Raw genomic sequence first — 24263 nt, 5'->3', positions numbered from 1 at the left:
ACCAGGGGCATCCTGCCTGCCCTGCCCAGCCCTTTCCAGCACTCAGACCCTTGGATTTTTTTCCCCTACACAGAACCTGACCTTGCCCAGAATGCCCAATAACCAAGCACCAAGGAGGGTCCCAACACCCCCATCCTATGACCAATACCGACCCTCCCTGGCCCTGTCCAGCCTACCCCATGCCAGAAAGCCCTAAACCCTAACTAAAGGTCCAGAAAGGGCCAACAAAGGAGAAGAGTGAGCCCCAGGGCCCAGAGCTCTTACTGGATCTCAGTCTGGCCACCTGCCTTCCGGGCGATCTGCACCAGCTCCTTTCCGTACCGCTCCTCTGCCTGGGCCCTGCAAGAACAAGCGTGGGTGCTGCATCGCCTCCAGGCCTGCTGGCTGCAGGGCCCTAACACATCTGTGGCAGAACCTCAGGGTCCACCTGTCAGCCCTTGGGGGTAGGCATGGCTCCTTGAAAAAGTTAAAACCCTACCCTTCCTGGAAATAAATGTTGGCCAAATACAGGCACATTTGAAAGGACATCAAAGGATTTGCCCACTTTGGGGGGAGGTCCAGGTCTGGAAGAAAGCAAGAGAGCCTTACTCCTGACTTTTTAAAGCAGGGGGTGCTCTGATGGTAGCTAAGCAGGGAGGGGGCCCCCTTGCCTCCCTGCAGCCTGCCCCGTGGCTCACCTCTGCCTCAGCAGCTCCTCCATGTCCTTGCACATCTTCCTGCCGTCCAGCAGCCGCTGCAGCAGCACCTCGTAGCCCGTGTGGGCCGTGAAGTCCCTGCACTGTAATGCAGGACAGAGGGATGTATGAAGACGGGGCAGTACTGAGCACAGCTGGGGGAGGACCACTACCTCCAGGAACAGCCTCTCTCCTGCTTCCTTCTGTCCCATTTGAGGTCAAGCTCTTGGGATTCCTGTGTGGCTCCACACAGGCACATGAGAGGTCCCCCTCCACATTTGTGGAGGTAACAGGTGTGTGAATGAACGCTGCCTGCTGACTGGGCTGGGGATGCCATGCCTGGCCTCAGAGCTCACAGTCCAGGACAAATCAACTCCAACACAAGACAGTGGATGCCCCCATGATGACAGCAAGCCCTGAAATTCATTCACTCACAGGGCACCTGGCACCATTCCTGTCACCTTCTCAATAACCTTATTATGTCAGCTAAGTGAAGAAATGGAGGCACATGGGGTGACATGAGACCTTGCCCAGGTGACATAGCTTGAAAGTGGCAGGCCTAGCCTTAAACACAGGCTGTCTGGCTTGAATCACTGCCCTTCACCTCTGCGTTGCCACAGCAATTGCCGTTTCCTGGGCACCAGCCGTGTGCCAGATGCTACACTGGGCTGTGGCTCAGCTAATCCTCTCACACTGACCCAATGAGGCAGGCGTTGAAACTGACTTCAGTCAGGACCTGGCACACTCTAGGTTACCCTAGGTGCACCTCTTAACCAGAGTGGGGGAGAGGCGTCTGGAGAATTCCAGGAACAGCTGCCCTCTGCTGCCCAGCACTCACCCAGTCAGTCCTGGTATTCCTAACCAACCCGATTCTCACCCCTGGAGTGGATTCTGGGTGTGCGTTTGAGCTGCTGGTGTGAGAAGTGGGGAGAGAGGTAGTATGCAAGGACTATGAGGGGACAGAGGTCTCCCAGGACACCCGCAGGCCTATGGAGCAGGTTCCAGGGCCAGGCTGTCTACTCCCAGCTCTCCTGGCCCTGCACGTGTGGCTTACTCCAGGGGAAGGTGTTGGGGCCTGGTAGGAGGCATCAACCCCCCAGGTGCTTGGCCAGGCAATCGCAAACCAGGCAAGCCCTAGTCTGTCTTCTTTTCTGTCCCTACAGACCCCTCAGAGACTGGGGAAAGGAGCCCCTGCTTCCCTGACTGCACATATCCCATCCCTTCCACAGAGCTCAGAGAGCCGTGGTCGCTCCCAAGGCCACGCACACTTAACCTGTCTCAGTCAAAACATGGTGCTCCTTCCCCCTTCCCCTGTCCCCTTGCCTTCCCTCAAATGCCACCTTATGGGTCCATGGGGAGTGGGGGGTGGAGTCAAATCAAGGAGAGCTTCCTGCAGGAAGAGACATTTGAGCCTAGCTCTGGAAAGCGAAGGTGTTATCCTTCAGGGTTTAAGGGGAATCAGACATGGGGGAAGGACAGAGATGGCACACGTTGTCCCAACTGACCCCACACTCCAGCCCACCCACAGCAAACAGAACAGTGGACACTCCAGGCCTGTAGGACACTTAGGGCCCTAAGCTCATACCCTGCTCCCTAAGCATCCCTAGAAATTCCTGAGGAGGACCTGGCCCAGGCTCAGCTGCCCACAGGGTGACAAGCAGGGTGTCTGGGCTCTGGCTGGCCACGCAGGGCCCCAGCAGGAGGAAGTGTCCCCCCAACCTTCCACAGGCCTGTCCTGGGGCAGGCATCTGCTCCCATGTCCGGGCTGATGTTGCTGGGCCAGGAGTGCAGCCCCACACCCAGCCCTGACCCTTCAGGTGATCCTTTCTATCCTTAGTGAGGCCCCCAGAGTGGAAAGAGAAGCAAAACCAAACCTACGCTGGCCATCTGGAGGAGGTGGAAGCAGCGAGGGGCCCTGCAGGCTGGTTCTCCAGGAGGTCAAGTCCCCAAAGTGTCCAGCCCCTGCTCAGAGTCACAGCAGCACTAGCTGGGGCTGCGCTGAGTGAGCCATGGTCACAAGAGACTAGGTGTGACTAGGTTGTTCCGAGGAAGTGCCCAACTCCTCGGGGGCTGCTATCTATGCATCCTGGCCCTGCACCCCATCCCCCAGCCTGCGTCCTCCTCCGTCACTCCTACCCCGGCCTCCTCCTCTAGGGGATGGGTTCTGACTCACTGCTCAGAGCTGGGAGAGTCAGCCTCAGTATGCTGTTGGGGAAAAGAACGAACCAATCATTCTGTCAATTAATTCTGTCCACCATCTAAGGCCCAGCACCAGAGTTACCCCCAGGAGGCCCTCCCACCTCTCATCTCCTCTCTTGCCTCCTCCTGTCCACCTCAGCCTCTGTCACCTGAGTCCTGCCCGGGCCTTGCCCTTTGTCAAATCTCCATTTACTGCATATACTGCACCAAGAACTGTTATTTTACTGGTAACGCCACAGACCCAAGGAGGTAAAGATGGTGATGTGGAGGCCCAGAGAGAGGCAGTGACTGCCCAAGGTCACCCAACTGGCAAAAGGCAGAATTTGGGATTTGAACCCAAGTCGGCCTGTCCCCAAAGCCATATACCACATCAGTCATTCAGTAGACAGCCCAATAACAGCTTTCCATTTTCAACATCAAAAAATGATTGTAAAAAATATCTTTTGAAAATGATTACTCAAATTTTCTCCGTCTCAAATCAGAGCTGTGTTTTGGCTATCATCCGATTTCCATGGCTTCACAGAGGCCAGCTGTGTGCCCAGCTGGTCAGAGGAGCGCTGCCCGGGAGAAAGGTCATCGGCTCTGCAGACGCACCAGACCACCAGCAAATGGCCAGAAGCCACGTCCCCGCCACGGGCACCTAGGGCAATCCATCCTGGCTAAGGGTGCCAGGAGGCCCACTCAAGCCAGATGTGGGACCCAGACCTTGCCATCCATGGTGCATGGCCGGTCTGGGCTCCAGGTACCTCCCGAGGCCCCAGGGGGAGGTGCTCAGGAAAACTCAGGGCAGGAGGAAGCCTATTCTGTCTCAGCATCGAGGCAGGGTAGGGAAGGTCTGGGTGCCCTGTTCTGCCCGGGGACAGCCCAGTGGCTTCCTTCTGTGGGTGCGAGCCACTGTTCAGTCCTGTGAGCTGGCCCAGACATGCCCAGCTGTGACCATGCCTCCACTAGTTGGGTAGAGAAGCAGCCTCTATTCCCACTGCCACTTCCTCCTTTCCTGCCACATCACTCTTGGTGGCTGCAGGGGCTAGGCCACAGAGATTAGGGCCCCAAGCAAGCCATTTCCTTTTGTGGGACCTGGTTTCCTCATTGTGGAGGTGGGCAGGAGGGAGACCTCTCTGCTGGCCTTGACAGCCCGCCCCCTAGGGCACAGCCCCATGAGGGTAGGCTGCAGGTCAGAGAGCGTGCCCAGTCCCATTCGAGAGACTGCAAGGAGCTCAACAGGCTTGATGTGGGTTCACATCCCCACTGTGACCCCAGCCCTTCTCAGCCTCTGCCTCCTTCCCTATGACAACTGATAGTTCTCACCACATATTGATCTGAGGAAGCAAATGAAATCATGCACACAGAGGAGGACACTGGACACAGATCAGAGCTCACCCTGAGGTGGGTGCTGGGCTAATTATCCTGACCCCCGCTTTACAGATGAGGAAAATAGAGCCTGGAGAGGTTACCTAACCTGCCCAAGGACCCACAGGGCACAGCCAGGATTTGAACCCGGGTCGCCCAGGCCAGGATCTTGGCTCTTAACCTCCCATTACATCATTTCCCTGTAAAGCCCCAAGCACTGGGTCTATCACTCAGTGGCTGTTCAGGAAGTGGTAGCTCCCCATGCCCTGTCCCCTCCCACCTGCCTGCCACCTCCCCACCAGACAGAATCTCCCCTCAGCTATGGCCAAGCTGGGAAAAATGAGCCATCTTGACATTTCCTCCCCATTGGCCCCCACACTTTCCTCCACCTGAGGGTCCATTTAAAAGAAAGCAGAACCTTTTTCAAATGCTCCCTTGTATGAAATTCCAGAATACAAAGTATATCAGAGGATACCTAAACCTCTAACCTTGGAGGGAGAAGCCTGGGTTTTAGCCCCAGTTTCCATCTGCCATGTCCAAGAATCGGCATTGAAATTTTACCAGGGAGCCAATAAGGGGCTATGGAACATAGCCGGGAAAAGATGCCATGTAACTCTCTGTCCATGAGAACTGCCCAACAGGGAAACAGGAGCCCAAAAAAGCAGCTCTGTGGAGTGTGCTGTTGGGTGCAACTGGGATGGATCAGAAACGGACTACGGCAGGGAACAGAGTAGTGAGACATTCCAGCAGGAACAGGGTCACCAAAGAACCTGGCCGGGTGCCCGGGAGAGAGAGCTGGCCTGTGTGCATCTGACACCTGGGGTACCGTCACCAATTATTACAGTGCCAGGGAAATGAGACCTCCGCCACTTTAGAGTTACTGCTCCCGCATCCTGCCCCGTCCATGGAGACACCAGAAGCAGCTGGCAGGGCAGCGTGGGCACAACACGGCAAGTGAAGACAGACCCTGTTCTCTTTCCCCAAGGCAGGAGCCTGGGGAGGTTAAAGTTGAAGGAAAGAGTGAAATTCTGATTATTAGGTTGGGCTGGACTGGGTTATACCTGGAAATGACTGGAACAGTTCTTGCATGTGCCCGGGGTGGGGGAGTGAGGTCTAACAGTGGCTTTGGAAGACAGAAGGGAGAAAAATTAAGTTTTCTGTTTCTACCCTACCAAGTTCAAAAACCGTTTTGTGAAAGCCAAACCATTCTTGTTGAATATCTTTCTAATGTCTGACATGCTCTCGGGTTGATAGGCTCTTCACTTTTACGTATTTAGGCAGGCGGCCAGTAGCGGGATCTGAACCTGTGACCTCGGTATTATAAGGTCGTGCTCTAACCAACTGAGCTAACCGGCCAGTCCTACACCTTTTTTTCAACCATCATCTTTTATTGGTGGGAGAAGAAACAGAACAAAGAGACTAGCCTCACCCCCTGTCATGGCGGAAGCCTCAGGAGCCACGGCCAGCTCTTTTGAACAACCACCAGGGAACACAGTGCTGGGGCTGCTTTTGCCCTCCTCTCCCTCGTGTCAGCTTAACAGCAAGGACTTCTGCAGTCAGCGTGCCTGCCGTTGCCAGTTTACTAGCAATGAGTTGCCTGTTGCTTGTCTTCTGTCGACCAAGACACGAAGCAGTGAGAATTGTTAGGAAACTTAAGGTAGACAGTGCTGAACTCTCAAAAAGGCAAGCTCCACGGAGGCAGAAATTAGGTCTGTCTGGGTCCCCACTGGGTCCCGGTGCTCAGTGCCTGTGCACAGCAATGCTCAGCACTCAGTGAGGCCCTCAGAGGACATGGCTTTATGACTGCTCCTTCCGAGGTGCCCCATGGAGGGGACCATACCATCTGCTTGCCTGATTCAATGACTCATTACCCAGCACTTTTAAATGAGACAGACTGTCCCTTCTTTTTACAACAGTCCCCTGGGGCAGGTATTATTGTCCCATTGTATAGGTAAGGAAACTAAGCCTCAGGGAGGAACAGCCAGTGGGTAGCAGCCAGGCTCTTTCCACTGCCCCACAGTTCCTAGCCCACAGTGGGGCTCATCTCTACCATCATTGGTTGGCAAATTGAGGAAGGCAAAGGACCAAACACTCAGGTATGCTTTGGATAGATGGATGGATGGATGGATGGATGGAAGGATGGGCAGGTGGATGGATGGATGGATGGATGGATGGATGGGTGGATGGGTGGATGGGTGGATGGGTGGATAGGTGGGTGGATAGGTGGGTGGATGGGTGGATGGATAGATGGATGGGTGGGTGGATGGATGGATGGATGGGTGGGTGGATGGATGGGTCGATGGGTGAATGAATCGATGGGTGGATAGATCGATGGATGGATGCATGACTGGAGACTTCACTAAGCAAGCCAGTTGCTTACCTGGAGTATCTGGGAGGAGGGTTGAGTAAGGAGAGGGTCCCAAGCTGAGGCCCTTGAGGAACTGTTGGGGAACACTGTCTCACAGATCTCCACGGGGCCATCAGGAGTAGAGGGAGCATCAGTGGTTGGCATCTCCAGAGGCCTGAGCCAGGACTCATGGGGGCAGAGACAGGGAGGTCAACTCCAGGTCAAAATAAGGAAGGCCGTCCCCAGAACCTGAGTGGCTCAAGATATGGAACAGAGGCTTCGATAGGCAGAGAGCACCCCATCACAAGAGGTCTGTAAGCAGGTCAGGGATTCCTCAAAGAACTCAAGCCTCAGATGATGTGTTAAAGGGATGCTTTGTGCCTAGGTGTCCCCTGACCCAAGTGTTGGAGTGGTCTATGTATAAGCAGATAAATGTGAGATGGTTTACAGCTTTTCTGAGATGGCTCAGGATAGATGTTAGAGAGACAGGGCCAAGAAAGGAAGGACCAACTTGTACTTTTTAGAGAACAAAAGCAGTTTAATGTGATTAGAAGAGCTACTCTTTGTTCAGCTGAGCTGACAGGAGCTTGAGATAAGAAGTGAGTTTCCAGAGCTCCCCAGCTCTCCACCGAGTCCCATTCTGAGGCTTCTCCTGGGCCTTATAGGGTCCCTCACCTGAACAGCCGAGCAGCCCAGCTGGCCGGGCCCCTGAGATGTCTGGGCTCCTGGGCCTGGGCCTCTGCTGGCCTCCACCGGGTTGGGGAGTCCACAGGCCTGTGCATGGTGGGTCACCTGCAGCCTCCAGGGACCCCATCAGAGCCCTGTGAGTTTTCAGGGGTTCCCAGGAATCCCACTGATGGGGACAACACGAGTGCTGGCAGAGGACCCACCACGCACGCGCTTGCCCTCTCATCTCAGTGCTACTGACCACAAGGTGTCTCCTGTCTGTCAAGAAGATGAGGAAAGAAGGATGAAGGAGGTTACACTCTCTAATTGTGTGGGCAGCCTGGCTTTTGACCAAGGCCTATCTGGCTTGAACGCCTCGTTCTTTTAAATAGGCTTCCTCAATTATGAGGACAGGAAGGTCTCCACTGCCCACTTCCCTTCCCGCTTTCTCAAGTCTTAAAAGCCCAGCTTGATCCCCCACTTCTTCCTCCTGCTTTATGGAACTAAAATGTGTAGAAAAGTCAGAGACAAGGGATGGGACAGGGAGACAACACAAGGCAGGGCAGAGGCTGGGAGGTGGGGAGCAGCCCTCCAGTTTAGGAGCCCGGACATCTGATATCTGGAGCTGTAAGTCGCTGTACAAGCCGGCGTCGAGGCAGCAGTGGGAGATGTGAGGGGAGCTGGAGCTGGTGTCTGACGAAGCAGCATGAGGCCGGCCGAGTCAGGCGGAGCGAGGTGGGACCTTCCCAGAGGTCACGGGGAACCAGAGCCAGGCTTCAAGTTCAGGGGAAGGGGGCCAGTGGCTGGGGGTGCCTGGTGTGGTGCTGACAGGCACAAGGCCAATGCCTTGCTACGTGATCACCTCTAATCATCAGACAACCCTGTAAGCCAGGACTGTGCTGTTATTACCCCGTATTACAGATGAGGACTGAGGCTTGACAAGGTTAGTGACTTGCTCAGGTCACACAGTTCTGGCCGCCCATGCCAAGCTGATTTGGCAGTCGGGTTGCTCACTAGGATCTCACAGCAGGTGAGGGGACAGATGCTGAGGGTGGGGGCAGGCGGGAAAGGGAAGTGGCAGGACACAAGGGGTGGCTGATGTAGGGAAGGAAGGAGCTGAGCCACCCCAGACCCTGAGCCGTGGAGGAGACACTGACCCCTGCAGCAAGCCATGAGGCGTCCAGCTTGTCTTCACAGGAAGGACAGGCATTGTCCATGGCCTGCCTGGGGCCAGCCCGCATGGGGCTCCTTGCAACACAGGCTCCAGCCTGTGGGTGACCAGCCAGGGACTGGAGCCAGGCACCGATGGTCCAGGCATTGTCCCCACACATACCCTTCTCCAGGTATCACCCCTTCCACACCACCTATGCTTGCCTGGGGATGTCCCACTCCCTGAGAGGGAGTCCAAGGCTCTGGTTCTGGATACTTCCCCATCCACAGACTGTGTGACCTTGACCCTCCTGAGCACAGATTCCCTCCTCTGTAAAATTAGGATGAACACATCAACCCCCCCCCCCTTCCAGGGGCTTTGAAGACTACATGAAATAATACACGTAGGATCCTAGCAACGGGCACCTGACATGTAATGAGCTCCTGGAAAATAGTGGCCATGGTGACTAGTACATATCTACTAAGAGTAAACTAAGAAAGGAAATAAAAAAGAACTAGATTTGAATCTCAGCGGTGACACTTATCTGAACTCGTTGCTCCCAATCTCTGGACTCAGTTATTTCATCTGTAAACTGGCATGAACCCATGGACCCTGCACCCTCACAGGGCTGATGTGCAGTGTCCTGTTTTGTGGCTGTGAATTGCTGCAGGTGTGAGGACTGGCAGCCTCCCCTGGGCTCGGGGCTTGCTCAAGATACGCGGATGGGCCTAGGGGAATCCCACCCCATCCCCAGCCCCTGCCCCAACTCTGGCCTCTGGCTGAGATGTCCTCTGAGCCTGGGTGCTGGCTGGGCTGCCGCACCTGTAGGGGGTCTGCACATGGAGCTCCTCGTGTAGGCCATGAACACACACGTCTCCACCTCTCAATCCTCTAACTACAGAGGTCAATTTAATACTGCAATGCTTATAGACAAGGAACCAGAGGCTGAGAGTGTTGAGGAACTTGCCAGGGTCACCCCGTGAATACAGTAGCATTGAAGCAGGGTGTTGGGTTCTAAGGTCAGAGTGAGGCAAAGATTGCGCCCGCCAGGGAAAGGGTTCTGTGTTGGAGACTGGGAAGTTGCTTTGCCCTGCCCAACCCAGCCCGTGTGCATTTTGCATAGAGCCAGCTGGGGGAAAATACCTCTTCTCTAAACAGAGTAAGATGCCACTGGGCTGCCTGAGGGAGCCCTGTTCTCTCTGAGACTGTTCACTGTTTAATGTTTCCCTCTCAGACTACACAGTGATAGGACTCAAACAGAGACTGCTGGAGGCTGGAGTCCAAGCTCCTTCCCTCTAAGGTTGGGACTTATCTGAGGACTGGGATAAAATTCCAGCAGTCTCATAGTGGCTCCTGTCCTGAGCTGAGGCCCAGTCTCAGCCACTGGTCTTCTTCTGGCCCTGGCATCATCCACACCTATTTCTTTGGTTCCAGGGTCAATTTCCATCCTCCTCTGCTAAAAAGTGCAGACCATTGCAGGTGCTGCCAACACAGCACCTACTCTCTGTACTGCCCTGCGCCATGCAGACCCCACACCCCATGCCAGGCTATGTTTGGTATTCACGATAGCTCCAGGGACTCCGATCCAGACTTCTGTGTTGATCCCCCTGCTCACCACTCCCAGCCGTCCTCCTGGGCCTTCCTACCACCCCATGCCTGGGAAAGTGGGCTCAGAGTTCATCCAGGACTAGGGCAAACGTTCAGGAGATACTGAGAAGGGGGCCCCTTCTGCTTTAGGGATGAGGTCCATGAAGTGCAGAGCCAGTTGGCCTGATTTTCAGGCTCCTCATCCAGGCAGGGCAAGGCCAGCGTGGACGTCAATTCCCACAGGGCCTTCCTATGATCCATTGAGGAAGTGGGTGACAGCTCTGCAGGCCTTCCCTCCAGACTCTCCTGGAAGAAGAGTGAGAGCAGAGAGGCCTCAAGGAAGCTCAGAAGTCATGGGTCTTCCCATGGGGCCAGGAGGCAGGGCAATGACAGGAAGAAGCCCACCACCCTGGGGGGGGGCCTCTTTAAGACAGGGTGTCTCCCCAAGTGTGCCCAGGGTGAGTGAATAAGTGATTTGTCATAGACTGGTGGCCAGTCCAGTCTAGACAACTTCAGGAAGGCCCAAATATTGGTTTCCTCACCTATAAAATGGAAACAATAAAAGCACCTTGCCATGGATTGGGTGTCCCCTCCAAAGCTCATTGAGACTTAAACCCCTCTGTGACAGTGTTAAAAGGGTGGGAAATCCTATTATGGTGATTGAAAGGTGGTTAGATTGTGAGGACCATGCCCTAGTGAATGGATTAATCCATTGATGGTTTAATGGTGGTCAAAGGCGTGGTTCTGATGGCTTTAAAAGAAGAGTGGGTAAGAAGCTGTCTCTTGCTTCTGCCTTTCTTGCAATGTGATACCCTCTGTTGCTGAAGTTGCCACCAAAAAAGACCCTCACCAGATGTGTTCCCTGGACTGTGGACTTCCGAGCCTCTAAAACTGTAAGCAATACATTTCATTTTCTAATAAATTACCCAGTTTGGGGTATTTCTGTTATAAGCAACAGAAACAGACTAATACACAGCTTTATGTAGGACCCCTAATAGCCAAAATAATCTTGGAAAAAAAGATCAAAGTTGGAAGATCCAAACTTCTTGATTTCAAAGCTTCAAAGTTTTGAAACAAAACAAAGCTACAGTGATCAAAACAGTATGGTACTTTCATAAGGACAGACATATAGTTTGGATCCCTGTACCAGTCAGCCTCCAAAAAAAGAAAAAGAAGAAGAAGAAAGGAGAAAGGACAGACATATAGAACAAATGGAATAGAATAGTGAGCTCAGAAATAAACCCTCACATTTATGGCCAATTGATTTTTGACAAGGGTAGCAAGACCATTCAATGAGGAAAGGACAGTCTTTTCAACAAATGGTTCTGGGAAAACTGGATAACCACATCCAAAAGAATGAAGTTAACGCTTACCTAACACTAATAAACAAAAATTAACTCAAAATGGACCAATGACCTAAATGTGAAAGCTAAAACTATAAAATTCTTAAAAGAAAACATAGGGGGAAAGCTTCATGACACTGAATTTGGCAATGATTTCTTGGATATGCCATTAAAAGTACCAGCAGCAAAATAAAAAGATAGATAAATTGAACTTCATCAAAATGAAAAACTTTTGTGCATCAAAAGACAGTATTAAGAGAGTAATACAATTCATAGAATGGGAGAAAATATTTGCAGATCATATTTTCCTGATAAGGGATGAATATCTAGAACATATAAGGAACCCCCACAACTCAACAACAAAAAGACAAACAACCCAATTTAAAAACGGGCAAAGATTGGTTAATGGACACAAAGAATGATTACATCCTGGAATGATGAATAAGATAACTACCCTGATTTGACACTCACACAATGTACAATAAAATAAAATAAAATAATGATAATAATAATACAAATAAATACAATATGGCATAACAACTAAAAATTAAAAAATTAAAAAGTCAAACTCAAAACAATAAAATAAAAATGGGCAAAGATAGATGGTGACAAAAAATAAAATAAAATAAAATAAAAACATTAAAATTTAAAAAATTTAAGAAAATAAAAATGGGCAAAGACCTTGAACAGACATTTCTCCAAAGAAGATGCACGAATGGCCAATCAGCCCATGAAGATGCTTGATGCCATTAGACATTAGGGAAATGCAAATTAAAACCACAATGAGATACCACTTGGATGACTATGATAAACAAACAAACAAATCCCAGAAATTAATAAATATTGGCAAAAATGTGAAGAAACTGGAACCCTTTTCCTTTTCCATTGCTGATGGGAATGTAAAAGTGGAAAACAGTCTGGCAGTAACTTAGAAAGTTAAACATAGGATTACCATATGATCCAGCAATTCCACTCCTAGGTATATACCCCAAAGAGCTGAAAGTGGAGTTTTAAACAGATACTTGTACACCATGTTCGTAGAAGCATTATTCACAATAGCCAAAAGGAGTAGATGGCCCAAGTGTCCATCAATGGATGAATGGATATACAAAATGAGGTATATATTGAGAATAGAATATTGTTTTGCCATAAAAAGGAAAGAAATTCTGATATGCGCTACAGCATGGATGATTCTTGAAGACTAGGCTATGTTAAATAAGCCAGACACAAAAGGACAAATATCCTATGCTTCTACTTGTATGAGGCACCTAGAACAGGTAAATTCATAGAGATGGAAGGTAGAACAGAGGTAGAATAGGGGATGGGAAAAAGGGGTGGAGAATTATTGTTTGTTTGTTTTCCACCTTTATTTCATAATCATAATGTTAAAATAACAGCATTTGAGGAACAAGATCTTACAGATTTCTTTCAAAATTCTTCATAACTGGAGAATCAGTATTTTATGTAAGCACTTAGGCTAAATACTCATAAGTAGCAGTAAAAATGTTCCATGTGTCCAGTGGCTTTGTAACAATGGAATTTAGTAAAGTAACAGTTACCTGCATTAGAAATACTTTCTATCTAGTGTCCAGAGTGATTTTTGCCAGCCTTCTAATTCTATAAGGAGTAAACACAAAATTTGTAATGTTAAGAAATTGCCAGTGGCGTAATAATAATCATCCAAACTTCTCATATGTTAGAATTAAAGCTACTTCTTTTTCTAATAATTTGGAGTTGCAGAGAAAGTGAGATTCCTTCAACGTTTAGTGAGTTGTTTTTCCATAGTTGCGTACTTTAGATATTATCTTTGTAATCACGTAGACTGGGTTAAGGCCCAGCCCTGTTCCTTGTCAGCAGGATAACTTTGGACAAGTGTTTTGACGTCTCCAGATCCTATTTCTTCCCCTATAACATGAGGATTGTAATGCTTGTGATGAAGGATTGGTCATAAGGATTAAATGAGGTAACGTGTAAAGCTAGCATGCAGCATGGCATAGTCACTCTCAGGAAGGGAAAGCAGCCATTGCTATCGCTGAGATTTTAATGAACTGACCTGCCGTGTTCATTTCATGACCTTTTTTTTTAAAAAAAGGTAAGTGTCAGAAGGAAATCCTATAATGTCAATCAGTGTCCTGTAAAAGTTAATCAGAACCCTTAGGTATCTCGAACATAGTTTTTCACCATGCTCATTCAATATTTGTTTTCTCTCTATTTCCCTTTGTCCCAAAATAAATGTCTCTTTTCTAAGCTCAAGGCGAAACTCTTTCTCATGCTTTGCATTGTTTGGCTGAGAACCAACTTGAGCATTTTTTAGACAAATTGTGGTGATTTCACCATCCACTCTCTCGTGATTTAGAATATGGAATTTGTTCAGTGTGCTTTCATAAAATCCACACTTTTGTTTTGGATAAAGGAAAATATCTGTGTTGAGCACAAATGTTTTCTCCACTCCCGGTAGTCTCAGGTACTAATGTCCTGAGTGACTCCAAAGAGTTATTTGCTTCTCTGTAGACTCCTTTTTGGGCTTTGTTCTACTTTCTCCCTCCACTGGTAAAACTCCTGGGTTTTTTTTTTGTTTGTTTGTTTGTTTGTTTGTTTCCTAAAAGAGAACTTGCTTTTAATAGCAAAGATTCTTTGAGCTTCTTGATAGACAGAAATGGTCCTTCCATGGAGATTCTTCCATTGAGTTCCAAAGGACCGAAGCTTAATGTTTGGATTTTCTTTTTTAAGTCTATTACCAGATTTTCTAGAGTAACTTGACTCCAAAAAACAGAAAGATCAAGGATAGCATTTACAGAGCTGAAGAAATTTGTACTAAAATGAGAGACTACGAGAGCACAACCAGCCTTCTTTGCCAGATGGTGTTTCTTTTGTCTAATGACATTCTCTGCAACTTTTTTTCTTTGAATATTACGTATGCAACTCTTGCAGTTTTTGTTGGATATACCACATCTTCAACATCTCCACTCTCATTCTTAATATCTTGGAAGTGACTCTTTGCTAATTTGCCCGATAATTGATCACTAAAAAGGCCAACCCAGAGACTAGCAACTACAAACGGTTTTTCAGAAGCTTTGGATTCCTTGACATTTGAAACGGATGCATTTACCAGTTTATTATAAAGGCTATTACAAAGGATACAGGTGAAGAGATGCACTGAGCAAGGTATGGGCGAAGGGGTGCTGAGCTTCCATGCCCTCCCTGGGAGCACCACCCTCCAGAAACTTCCACGTATTCAAGCTATCCAGAAGCTCCAAGAATTATTATTTAGTGGGTACAGTTTCTCTCTGGGATGATGAGACAGTGAAAATAGTGAATGTACTTAATGCCGCTGAACTGTACACTTAAAAATGGGTAAAATGGTCAATTTTATGTTACGTATATTTACCATCAAAAAAACTCTCTAAGCTCTACTCTCTCAGGCGAGTAAAATGAGGTGGCGTGAATGGTAAAAGCCAGATGTGCGCCCACTATCAGCAACAGATATTAATCCACCACAGTTGTCTACACCAGTGGTTCTCAACCCTGGCCACATGTTGGAGGCACTGGGGAACTTTGAAAAATATTGATATCCAGGTCTCACCCCAAAAATTTGGATGTAATTGGCCCAGGGCATGGCCTAGGCATGGGGATTTCTGAAATGACAGTCTACAAGATCTGTCACCCTCCTCCATTTCTGACCTTATCTCGAACTACTCTCTGCCTTGGACACTCTCTCCAGCCACACTGACTCCCTGTCCTCTGAATATATCAAGCTCACTCCTGCCTCAGGCCATCACTCACTCTTCCCCCGCTCCCCCAAGTATGACTCAGTCTTCCATTTTTGCTTCCATAGCTGGGAAGCCCTGAGTTCCATCTGGCTACCCTATCCCCACACTGGCTACTAGTCTCTGGGGCTCTAGCTGGCACTTCCTGTTGGCCAATGGTGGATGGCCTGTCAACACCAGTGGAAGGAACTGTCACCTGCCTGCCTGCTCCATCACCAGTTGTTCAGGGTGCTGGGCCTCAGCAAACCTCACACCCTCCCACTCACCCTAAGGGCTCTCAGACACAGGCCTAGGAAGATAGTAGCCAGGCCCAGCCCAGTCCCAAAGTCCATCCGCATGGCATCCCCCAGCCCCACATCCTCTGTACAAGTCTCAATTTCCTCTCTGTAAAGCAGGAATAAGAATACCAACCTCACAGGACTGGTGTCGGAAATGAGATAACATAGATCATCTTGTTACTTGAACCCAAAGGAATGACTCTCTGCAGGTGGGATACAGAGCTAAGAAGGCATTCTGGAAATGGGAAGATCCACATAGAGGCTCACTCTGTGGCAGCATATCCAATTGTAACTCTGGTCCCTCAGAACCAATCCTGGTCTGCTAACTCGCCATGGTGAGCAGGAGGAGGTGGTCCCTTAACACTGTCCTGAGCAACCCCCCAACCTTAAGACCTTTATCTTAGGTGAGCATCACACTAACATCCTACAGATGAGAAAACTGAGGTTTAGAAAGGAGAAATGATTCTCCAAGGCCACCCAGCAAGTGAGGGTGGCAGCCATTCAGGGGCTTTCAAAGAAGCCTGTTTTCTTCTGGAAGATGGGGAGTGACTGAGCCTGGGAGGGAGGGACCTTCCAGAACCAGCCCAGAGAGGATCCCTGGTGTGGACGGCACAGGGTGCCACTCTCTCTAGCTTGAGGCTGAGGCAGTTTCAGTTTCCACACCAAGTTCCCCCCACCGTGTGGTTTGCAGCATCAGCCACGCTTGGGTGAGGTGGGAGGGCATCCCGCCCACGGCTTGCAATCTCCAGGTTTTTTTGCAGAAGAGGAACAGCTACCACTGCAGAGGGTGCGAAGAGGCAGAAGAAAGTATCTCTGCTGCCACTTAGGGCAGGGACCTTTCACAATCCAGCTCGGGCTCTCCCTTCCTATCAGTCACCTTGCACAATGCTCTGAGCCAGAAAACCATCTTCCAAATCTACTCCCCCTTAAACACCTTTGCCCATCCCATACCTTAACCTGAAATGCTGATTGCCCTCCTGTTGTCTCCCAAATTCTTACCCACCCTTCAAAGCCCAAGGAAGGAACTACTTCTCCATCCCAGGGGCTGGCCCAAGTCTATGTCAACACCAGGAGCAGCCAGGAAAAGTGTGTGAGCTCCTGGGGACTGAAGCACAAAGTGGGTCATCAAGAACCAGATTTTGTTTTCCACTAAGAACAAAATCAAAGGTGGGGTTGAATTCTTGACCCAGAACGCTGCAGACAGTAAATTCTGGAGGTAACCATCAGCAGGCATGGTGAAAGCACAGCAAGCATGACCACAACCTCTGCAATCTCCTGACACCTTCAGAGGGCTAGCCATGTCCTATGGAATGGGCACCAATGAACCAAGTTCTCCATCTCCAGGGGCCCACGTACCACAAACTGTGCTCAGAGCATGTGGAAGAAGTCCTGCTGTCAAACCACAAATTTGGCCTAAAAACATCATCTCAGCTTTTAAAGCAGGAATTGCTTAGTTTGTTTTAAAATATTTTCCTTTTGATGATGTAAGTAATCTCTTATTTACATGCAGAAAATAAGGAGAGGGATGGAGAGAAAAATCACCCTGCTTCCACATCCATAGAAACCACTATTAACATGCAGGGGCCACCTTTTCATCTTACATGAACTATGGTTAAACCAAGAATGAACTAGCCCATCTCCTCAGAATTGAGGGGCAGAGAAAAGTGGAGAGGGATGGTCCTGGGTGAGAGTCCCTGCCTGGGTCTGAGGACACCTGTGGAGTGGCTATTGCAGTGCCTGGCATGTAACAGACACTCATCATACAGGTACTGTGACCACTCCTCGGGGGATGATTTAAATAACTGGGACTCAGAGGAAAAAATGCTCATGGAACTTGGACTTAATGTCTTCTTTTTCAGTTTTAATTGTTTAATTTTTTAAAATAACACATTCACGTTTCAAAAATTAAATAGTATAAAAATTTGTATCATGAAAACGCTCACAGCTGCCCTGCCCTGTCCCACATTGATTTCTTTTCTCTCATTCTCCCAACAGGTAACCACTTTCATTAGTTCCCTATGTCTCCTTCCAGAGATCCTTATTGCTAAGACAAGCCCATGCCAGTATAAATGCTTATTTCTCCCACTTTTCAGAACGGGTTGCATACCAGACACACCATTTGGCTCTATGCTCTTTACACATAACACCACGTCTTAAAGAGCTTTCCCAATCAGTACAGAGAGTGTGTCTGTCTTCACTGCTCCTGACAGCTGCGGCCAGGGGTGTGCAGGGAAGGCAATTGGTGGCAGCCAAAGCAGGACAGCCAGGGCCTCCCTTGCCCACCTCCTGTGCCATCTAAGGGTCCAGTTGCTCCAGAGTACCACTCTTCAGCCACTGGCCTTCAAGGCCACAAGGGTCTGCCCTGCTGCAAATACCCCCCAAAGTTGGAGCAGGTTCCAGTTCCTGGCAGGGTCTCACTCACAAGCCCTGTCCCTTCCAGTTCATTCTGGTCTCTCCTTCTGTGTAAAAAACTCCTGCCCAACCAGAGGACTATGAGGGACTGCACAGTGGATGCTCATGCCAACAACTAGAGAATTGGCCCTACTCCTCCATCCAGAAGTGCCTCCTCTGCTGGGAAACTACCCAAAGAAATGATCCTCGAGTGAAAAACCTTTATATTCAAAGATCTACCCATTGTAGGAAATAATTGACAGTAACCTAAATGTCCAACAACAGGGGATAAATGAATCCTAGCATGTCCACCAAATCCAAAGGCTGCAGCACTGTGCAGTCATTAACAATGGTGATGTTGAAGACAAGGAACCCACATCCACATCCACAAGCATTCACAGAGGAGTTATGCTAGAAACGGGGGAAGGCCGCACAGCAGTGTGAACACTACTGAACTGTCCACTTAAAAATGGTGAAGATGATTAACTTTATGTTAGGTATATTCTACCACAGTTTAAAATAAAATTTTAAGTGCCAGAAAAAAAAGGGAGGGAGAATACAAAGTTGTATACACAATATTCTTGCACCTGTAAAACAGTCTATGGAAACAGCCAAGCACCAGCAGTTGTCTCTGTGCGATGAGACAAAGGGTGCTTTCTTTCCCTGTTGTTCTCCATTTTCCCACTTTCCTTAATTAAGTGATTTTGCTTCTTTAGACGGTATTTACACAGCTTTAACTGCCTAGGACAGAACATGTGCTCAGCAAATGTCAGCCTCTTCTGATACCCCTGGGGCCATGGTTGACAGGTCCTGGGGTGGGCATGAGTGACAAACAGCTTTAGGACAGGCCAAAGTGGGGTCCCTCAGTCCCCTTCTCAGTAGCGTCCTAAATGGGGAAGCTCAGAGTCTCAGAACTGGGAAGGGGAAGAGGCAGGAGCAGCTGAGCAGACACATAGGGAAGGGGCCCAGCCCAGCCTCAGTCCCACTTTGAGGCCCTGGTGACTCACTCTCTCCAGCCAGCAGTGGTGCTGTCACCTGTTAAATGGGCTTGGGGAGGCTCGGTTCCTCCCAGCTTGGCAGGGAGGTTTCCAGATGAAGCTAGAGCCCAGCCTCAAAGAGAGAGATATGATCACATGTCAGAACAATCCTGTTCTCCCCATAGCCACTTGGTGGTTCCCACCCAAATGGTGGATGAAGCCCTTACTTTTCCTTTTAACTACCCCAAAGGCGGTAACACTATCCAGTAACATCTTTGCAGAGGCCATTGACTGTACAGGTCATGGGGGGCAGTGGGGAAGGCTAGGACGGGAAGGCACGGCTCAGACACTGCTCCCCCTGGTGCACCCCTGCCTGGCTCCAACTCCGGCTCCGGACTGTGACTTTTTTTTCGGCGGCTGGCCGGTATGGGGATCTGAACCGTGATCTTGATATTATAAGGTTGAGCTACAACTAACTGAGCTAACCAGCCAGCCCAGTCTCATGCATCTGATTGGATGGGGGTGGTGAAGCCAGGGTCAGTCTGGACCACCTAGTAGAGACTCTGCTCAAAAAATAATGGTATAATATAGCTAAAGTGAAATGAAGGAGAAAACGGGCTCAGGAAGGCAGGTGGACCATGGAGACATTCACTGTCTATTAACTTATTCTGTAAACATTTACTTAGCACATATCCCACCTGCCAACGCTGTGCTGAGGATACAGACAGATGTTTCTTGCAGTAGTTTGGCTGCCCACTAGGAGCAGAGCCGCTGGTGAGCCAGGGGTGGGAACAGGACCCTGGCTTCTCTGGGCTTCCGCATCCCTTTGACTCAGTGCTGGGACAGGCTAATGAGATTTAAGACCCTCTCAACTCAGACACCTGATATTTTTAGACTCAACCTTGTCTCACTGACAGGTCCCACTCTGAGGCTCAGCCACAAACTTCCTGCAAAGTGGTGATGCTCTCTCTCATGTGAGTGTAGAACAGATATCAAATTATCCCTCCTTCCCACTGTAGCTAGCCCACTCTGCCTTGCTCCCACAGCGGCCTGCATCTGAATGCTCTGAAGCGGCTGAAAGCAGGCTATAAATTTACACTGTGTGGCCACACAGACAGAATTGCAAATATAGGCCTACTGAGGGACAGGACTGTGTCTGCTCATGCTGAATGTACTTACCACTGCTGAGCCGTTACCTCCTCTTTTTATAAGTTTTCTTTCTCCTTCCTTGCATCAGGCTACTAGCCATCTGTGCAACTGCCTCTGACAGTCCAGGTTCACCAATATTTATCCATCATCAATATTTATCCATGAGGTCCTGGGCAGACCCCAACTAATTGCTACATCTACAGGTTAAAAGACCCCATGATCAAGCTTGTTAACATTGTGGGTAAAATTAGAGTTCATAGGCCCTGACTAAATGCTATGGGGCATCTCCTATAAGTAAAGTATATGAACTTTAATGGAAGCTCTTAGTGACACTCTCTGTGGTTCCTCAGAAACCATGTTTGCTTTCCTCCTTCCTGTGAGCCAATGCCAGAAACAGGCCCACCTCTCACCTGTGTTCTGGATAGGTGAGGTTGCCAGAAAACTGAAGTGCTGTGACATTAAATATGATCTTTCTAGCCCAGGGGTTTCTTTCCACTATTTAAAGACCCATCATTTTCAAACTGTGCTTCAGGCTACAGGGTTTAACAGCAGTGCCTTGGGCTGGGGAGGGGAAAGCCAGGAAGAGGAGCCAAGTAAGCGGGCTCTGTTCCTAACATACCCGCTGAAGCCAGCAATGTGCCTTTTTTGTTTTACAGATCTGTCTGTAAATTAGCTTCAAGACACTGTTCTACCCACCTCATCTGGTCTTCTCACCCCTCTGGGAGATAAGAAGACAGAATTTTCCCCTCTATTTCCCTGATATGAACCACGAGGTCCAAAGACCCAGTGATGTGCCAGGTAGACAGATGATGCAGTGTTCTGGGCAACACAGGCAGGAGCCAGCCTGCCAGGGTTTAACCCCAGCTGTGTGACCTTGGGCAAGTCCCTTAAGCTCTCTGTGACTCAATTTCCTCATCTGAATAATAGAGATAACAACAGCATCTACTTCACTGATTGTTGTGAGAATTAAATGAGTGAATATACATACAGCCCTGAGATTATATATATATATATATATATATATATATATATATATATATATATATATATATATATGCCTGGCGTATCTTCAGTGCTCAGTGTTAGTTGTTATCAGGTACTGGGCAGAGCTTAGCATTAGGAGAGGCATTAGAACCCAGGCCCTGGGGCAGGTGCTGCTGACAGTGACCATCTGGGGTTCCTGCCCAGGCTCAGCATAAGAGCCTCCCACTGGCTGCTTCACTCCCCCTCCCTGCTCTGGCCTTCCCTAGGGAAGCTGTATCCTGGGCCCAGGCCCAGCGGGCCAGCCACAAAGCAGAGGAGGCACCTGGAGGCCATGATGCCCGTTGCAGCCCATAGGTGCAGCAAGCGCAAGCGTGGGGGCAGATGCTGCGCGGGAAGCTGCCACCGGTGGGCTGGTTGCTGGCTTCTGCTGCTGCCCCGCCCTGCTCCCTTGTGTACCATCCCCCCTGCCCAGATCCTGCCATGGGGCTGCTCCTTGCTGCTGCTCTGCCCTAGGGAAGGTGGGCCCAGGGACTCTGGACTGACACAAAGGTCCTGGAGGTAAAATGGTCAGGATCTCCTGGTCTACCCAGGGCTACAGAACCGCCTGGATTTCCAGGTCCTACCCCTTCCTCCAACTTCACACTCCAAGTCAGGGCAGTGATGTGGTGACTCACACCCCTCCCTCCTCCTGGGGCTCCAGCCACCAGCCTGGGCTGTAAGCATCCTGGGTCTAGCCAGCTCTGCCTCCATCGGCTTTTCTGGGCTGGTCATGCCCCCTCTTTGTAGAGATGGGGAAACCAAGGCCCAGAGAGGCACAGGGCACCCTCCCCAAGCAGGGTCCTCTGCCCACTGTGTGGTCAGGGCAGGGGAAGCATGTCATTCACATACTAGCCACAGGCCCTAAGCAGAGCTGGCCTGGAAGAGAAGGAAGGCCTGGCCCATGAGCCCTCATCCTCCTGGCTGTGGCCCCAGGAAAGGGCCCAGGAAGGGCCAGGCTGTCGGGCTGGGGCTGAACCAGCTGAGGGGAGGGGCAGAGCCTCTGTGGGATTGGAGGTGGCACCTTGGGACAGCCATATTTCCCAGCTCTAACCAGAGAGGTCTCTGCTTTTCCCCAAAGCCACTGGCGACAGCCAGATCTTGAGGAGAGAGGAGAAGGTTGAAGGGCAGCTGGAAAAAAGCTGAGGGGATCCAGGCTCCAAACTGGGCTTGCCGGCTATGCGGCCTGGGCCAAGCCACTTTACCTCCACCACTGGCCGGGTGCCCTTACTTCATGGGGAAAGGGACTTGCTTTATGCCTGTGATGAATTTAAGAAAGTGAGCAAAGAATCGCCTGCCTGTCTGCCTCCTTGGAGGACCCCCGAGGTCTGCAAAGGACAAGGGGTTGGGTGAGAGGAAGAGAATTACCATTTGGTGTGTCCGCAAGGTGCTGGGGCTTTAATGCATTAGATCGCCTCACTTAACCCTCCCATCCAGCTGGTATGTTTATTTTTATTTATCTCCACTATATAGGTGGAGAGACTGAGGCTCAGACACATAAAACGGCTTGCCCAGCCTCTAAGCAACAAAGCCAAAACCTGATCCAGGTTTTTCTTTCTTGTCCCCAATCCTGTGACCTCTCCTGTGCCCCACTTGGCCTCCTCAAGCCCCCACCCACATATTACTCTTCTGAGGATGGAGAGAGGGGTCTCCCAGAGGGGAAAGCAGCCCTGGGAGCACAGGAGAGACCCCTGCCCACGCGTTGACATTTACAGAGATCAGCACCCCAGGCTGAGGACCTCCTTGGTCTTCCAACTCAGCAGGGACGGTGGCCCAGGCCACCTCCACGACAGTTAAGACCAAAACTCAACCACTATTTCTATGAGAAAACCCCCCTCTTGGGGCTACATCCCCATCAATTACCATGGGAAATTCCCACCTGACTGGGCCCCCCGGCTTGTTCGACGCCCCTCGCCGTTTCCACTCACCCAAAAGGCATCTTTGAACTGCAGCTGTGGCATCATCCCCAGGCGTCTGCCGAGGCAGAGCTCGCTCTCCTGCCACAGGCCGGGCTGCCGAGGGCCAGGAGCCAGCAGCACCGTCCCAGGCCCCCCCTTGCCGGCGCCGTCTGGAGCGCTCAGAAGGCAGCCGCGGGCCAAAGGCGAGCTGCCCGAGGGAGGAAAAGGAGGGCTTAACCTGTTTTGTTTGGGGCTAGAATCAGCAGCAAAATGAGGAAGGAGCGGGGCTTGGTGATGGGAGGGCAGGCGGTGTCAGGCCCAGCCCAGCCCCTGGCCAGCCCTGAAGTGATGGAGGACACAGTCTGGGACCTAGGGCAGGGATGGCTGTGGATGCCAGCCCCAGTGGGAGGCTGGTGTGAGAGCAGGCTGGCACCAGAGCCAGGAGGGCAGGGAGGCTGTGGCTTGTGCAGGAAGGTTTGTGCAACCTCCCCCGGGGCAGGCACGAGGGCCCTCGCCCACAGGAAGTAGAGCTGCTGTGCTCCCCTGTGCAGCCCTCCCTGCCACCTGCCATCCTGCTGCCTGTCTCCTCCCCGTGCCCTGGCTCAGTTTCTTCCCAGAGGCCATAAACTTAGGGAGCTTGAGGCCCAGTGATGGTATGGGCAAGGAGGGGCCCAGGAACCCCAGGTGCTATGGCCCACCAGCCCAGCCCCCTCCAGCCCAGGCCCAGAGATGCTAGACCCTCCACCCCTCACCAGTAAACCATTCTGGAGCAGCTCATACAGGCCTAGGACATCTACCATTCATCAAACGCTCGCTGCTTGGTGCCCTGGTCCTGCCCTCAAGGAGCTCCCATCAGGGGGCAGACACTGCTGTGCTCTGGGGGCTGTGGGAGCACAGAGGTTGGGTGAGTGGGTAACTAGCCAAAGGAGAACAGCCTGAGGCCTCATGGGCATTGCCCCCACCACCACCACAAGTGTCCAGATTAGACACTCTCTGGGGAAGGGAACACCTCCAACCCCAGCCTCGAGGATGTAGTCTTCAGGCTCGATGAATGTGATCATACTAAGAGACAGGATTATAAAGATACAGAGGTGGCAGTTCGGAAACTCAGATTGAGGCCCCAGTTTTTGTCTAATTTGGGCTCTACACTTCAGTGGCTGAGGGACCCCAATCAACTTTTTAGTTCTCTGAGCCTCAGTTTCTCCATTTGCCATCCTCAGTCTTTGGAAAGGACATGGTGTCAAGAACATTTCTGGGATTTCCAGTTTGGCAGGACAGGTGCTAGGGGCATTGTCTGGTACCACCTTAGGAAAAGCCCCATGCTAGAGCCCCAGACACAGCCCTGAGGAGCCAGGGCCTGCCCACTCAGCAGAAGATGCCAGCAGGGAGTCCTGAGCCCAGGGTGGCTGGCAGAAAGGGATGAGTCAGGGCTTGTCCACAAATCACCACCCTCACTGACATCTGCCT

General features: G+C 50.5%; 1 protein-coding gene and 1 pseudogene across 1 annotated transcript in view; both read right to left on the bottom strand.

Moving 5' to 3' along the window:
- The window catches only part of PSTPIP1 (proline-serine-threonine phosphatase interacting protein 1), a 43566-nt gene extending 19966 nt beyond the window's left edge, over positions 1 to 23600 (bottom strand). The window contains exons 1-4 of the mRNA XM_063090558.1: positions 23579 to 23600; positions 22827 to 23011; positions 678 to 778; positions 265 to 339 (exon numbers count right to left, since the gene is read on the bottom strand). Of these exons, the coding sequence (XP_062946628.1) occupies positions 265 to 339; positions 678 to 778; positions 22827 to 23011; positions 23579 to 23600 (383 nt within the window). The remainder of the gene's footprint in view (positions 1 to 264; positions 340 to 677; positions 779 to 22826; positions 23012 to 23578) is intronic.
- LOC134371896 (RNA-binding protein 43-like) lies at positions 13379 to 14413 on the bottom strand (annotated as a pseudogene).
- Positions 23601 to 24263: the final 663 nt, after the last annotated feature.

Source organism: Cynocephalus volans, chromosome 3, assembly GCF_027409185.1.
Source record: "Cynocephalus volans isolate mCynVol1 chromosome 3, mCynVol1.pri, whole genome shotgun sequence".
Lineage (NCBI taxonomy): Eukaryota > Metazoa > Chordata > Mammalia > Dermoptera > Cynocephalidae > Cynocephalus > Cynocephalus volans.
This window is presented reverse-complemented; position numbering and strand designations above follow the sequence as displayed.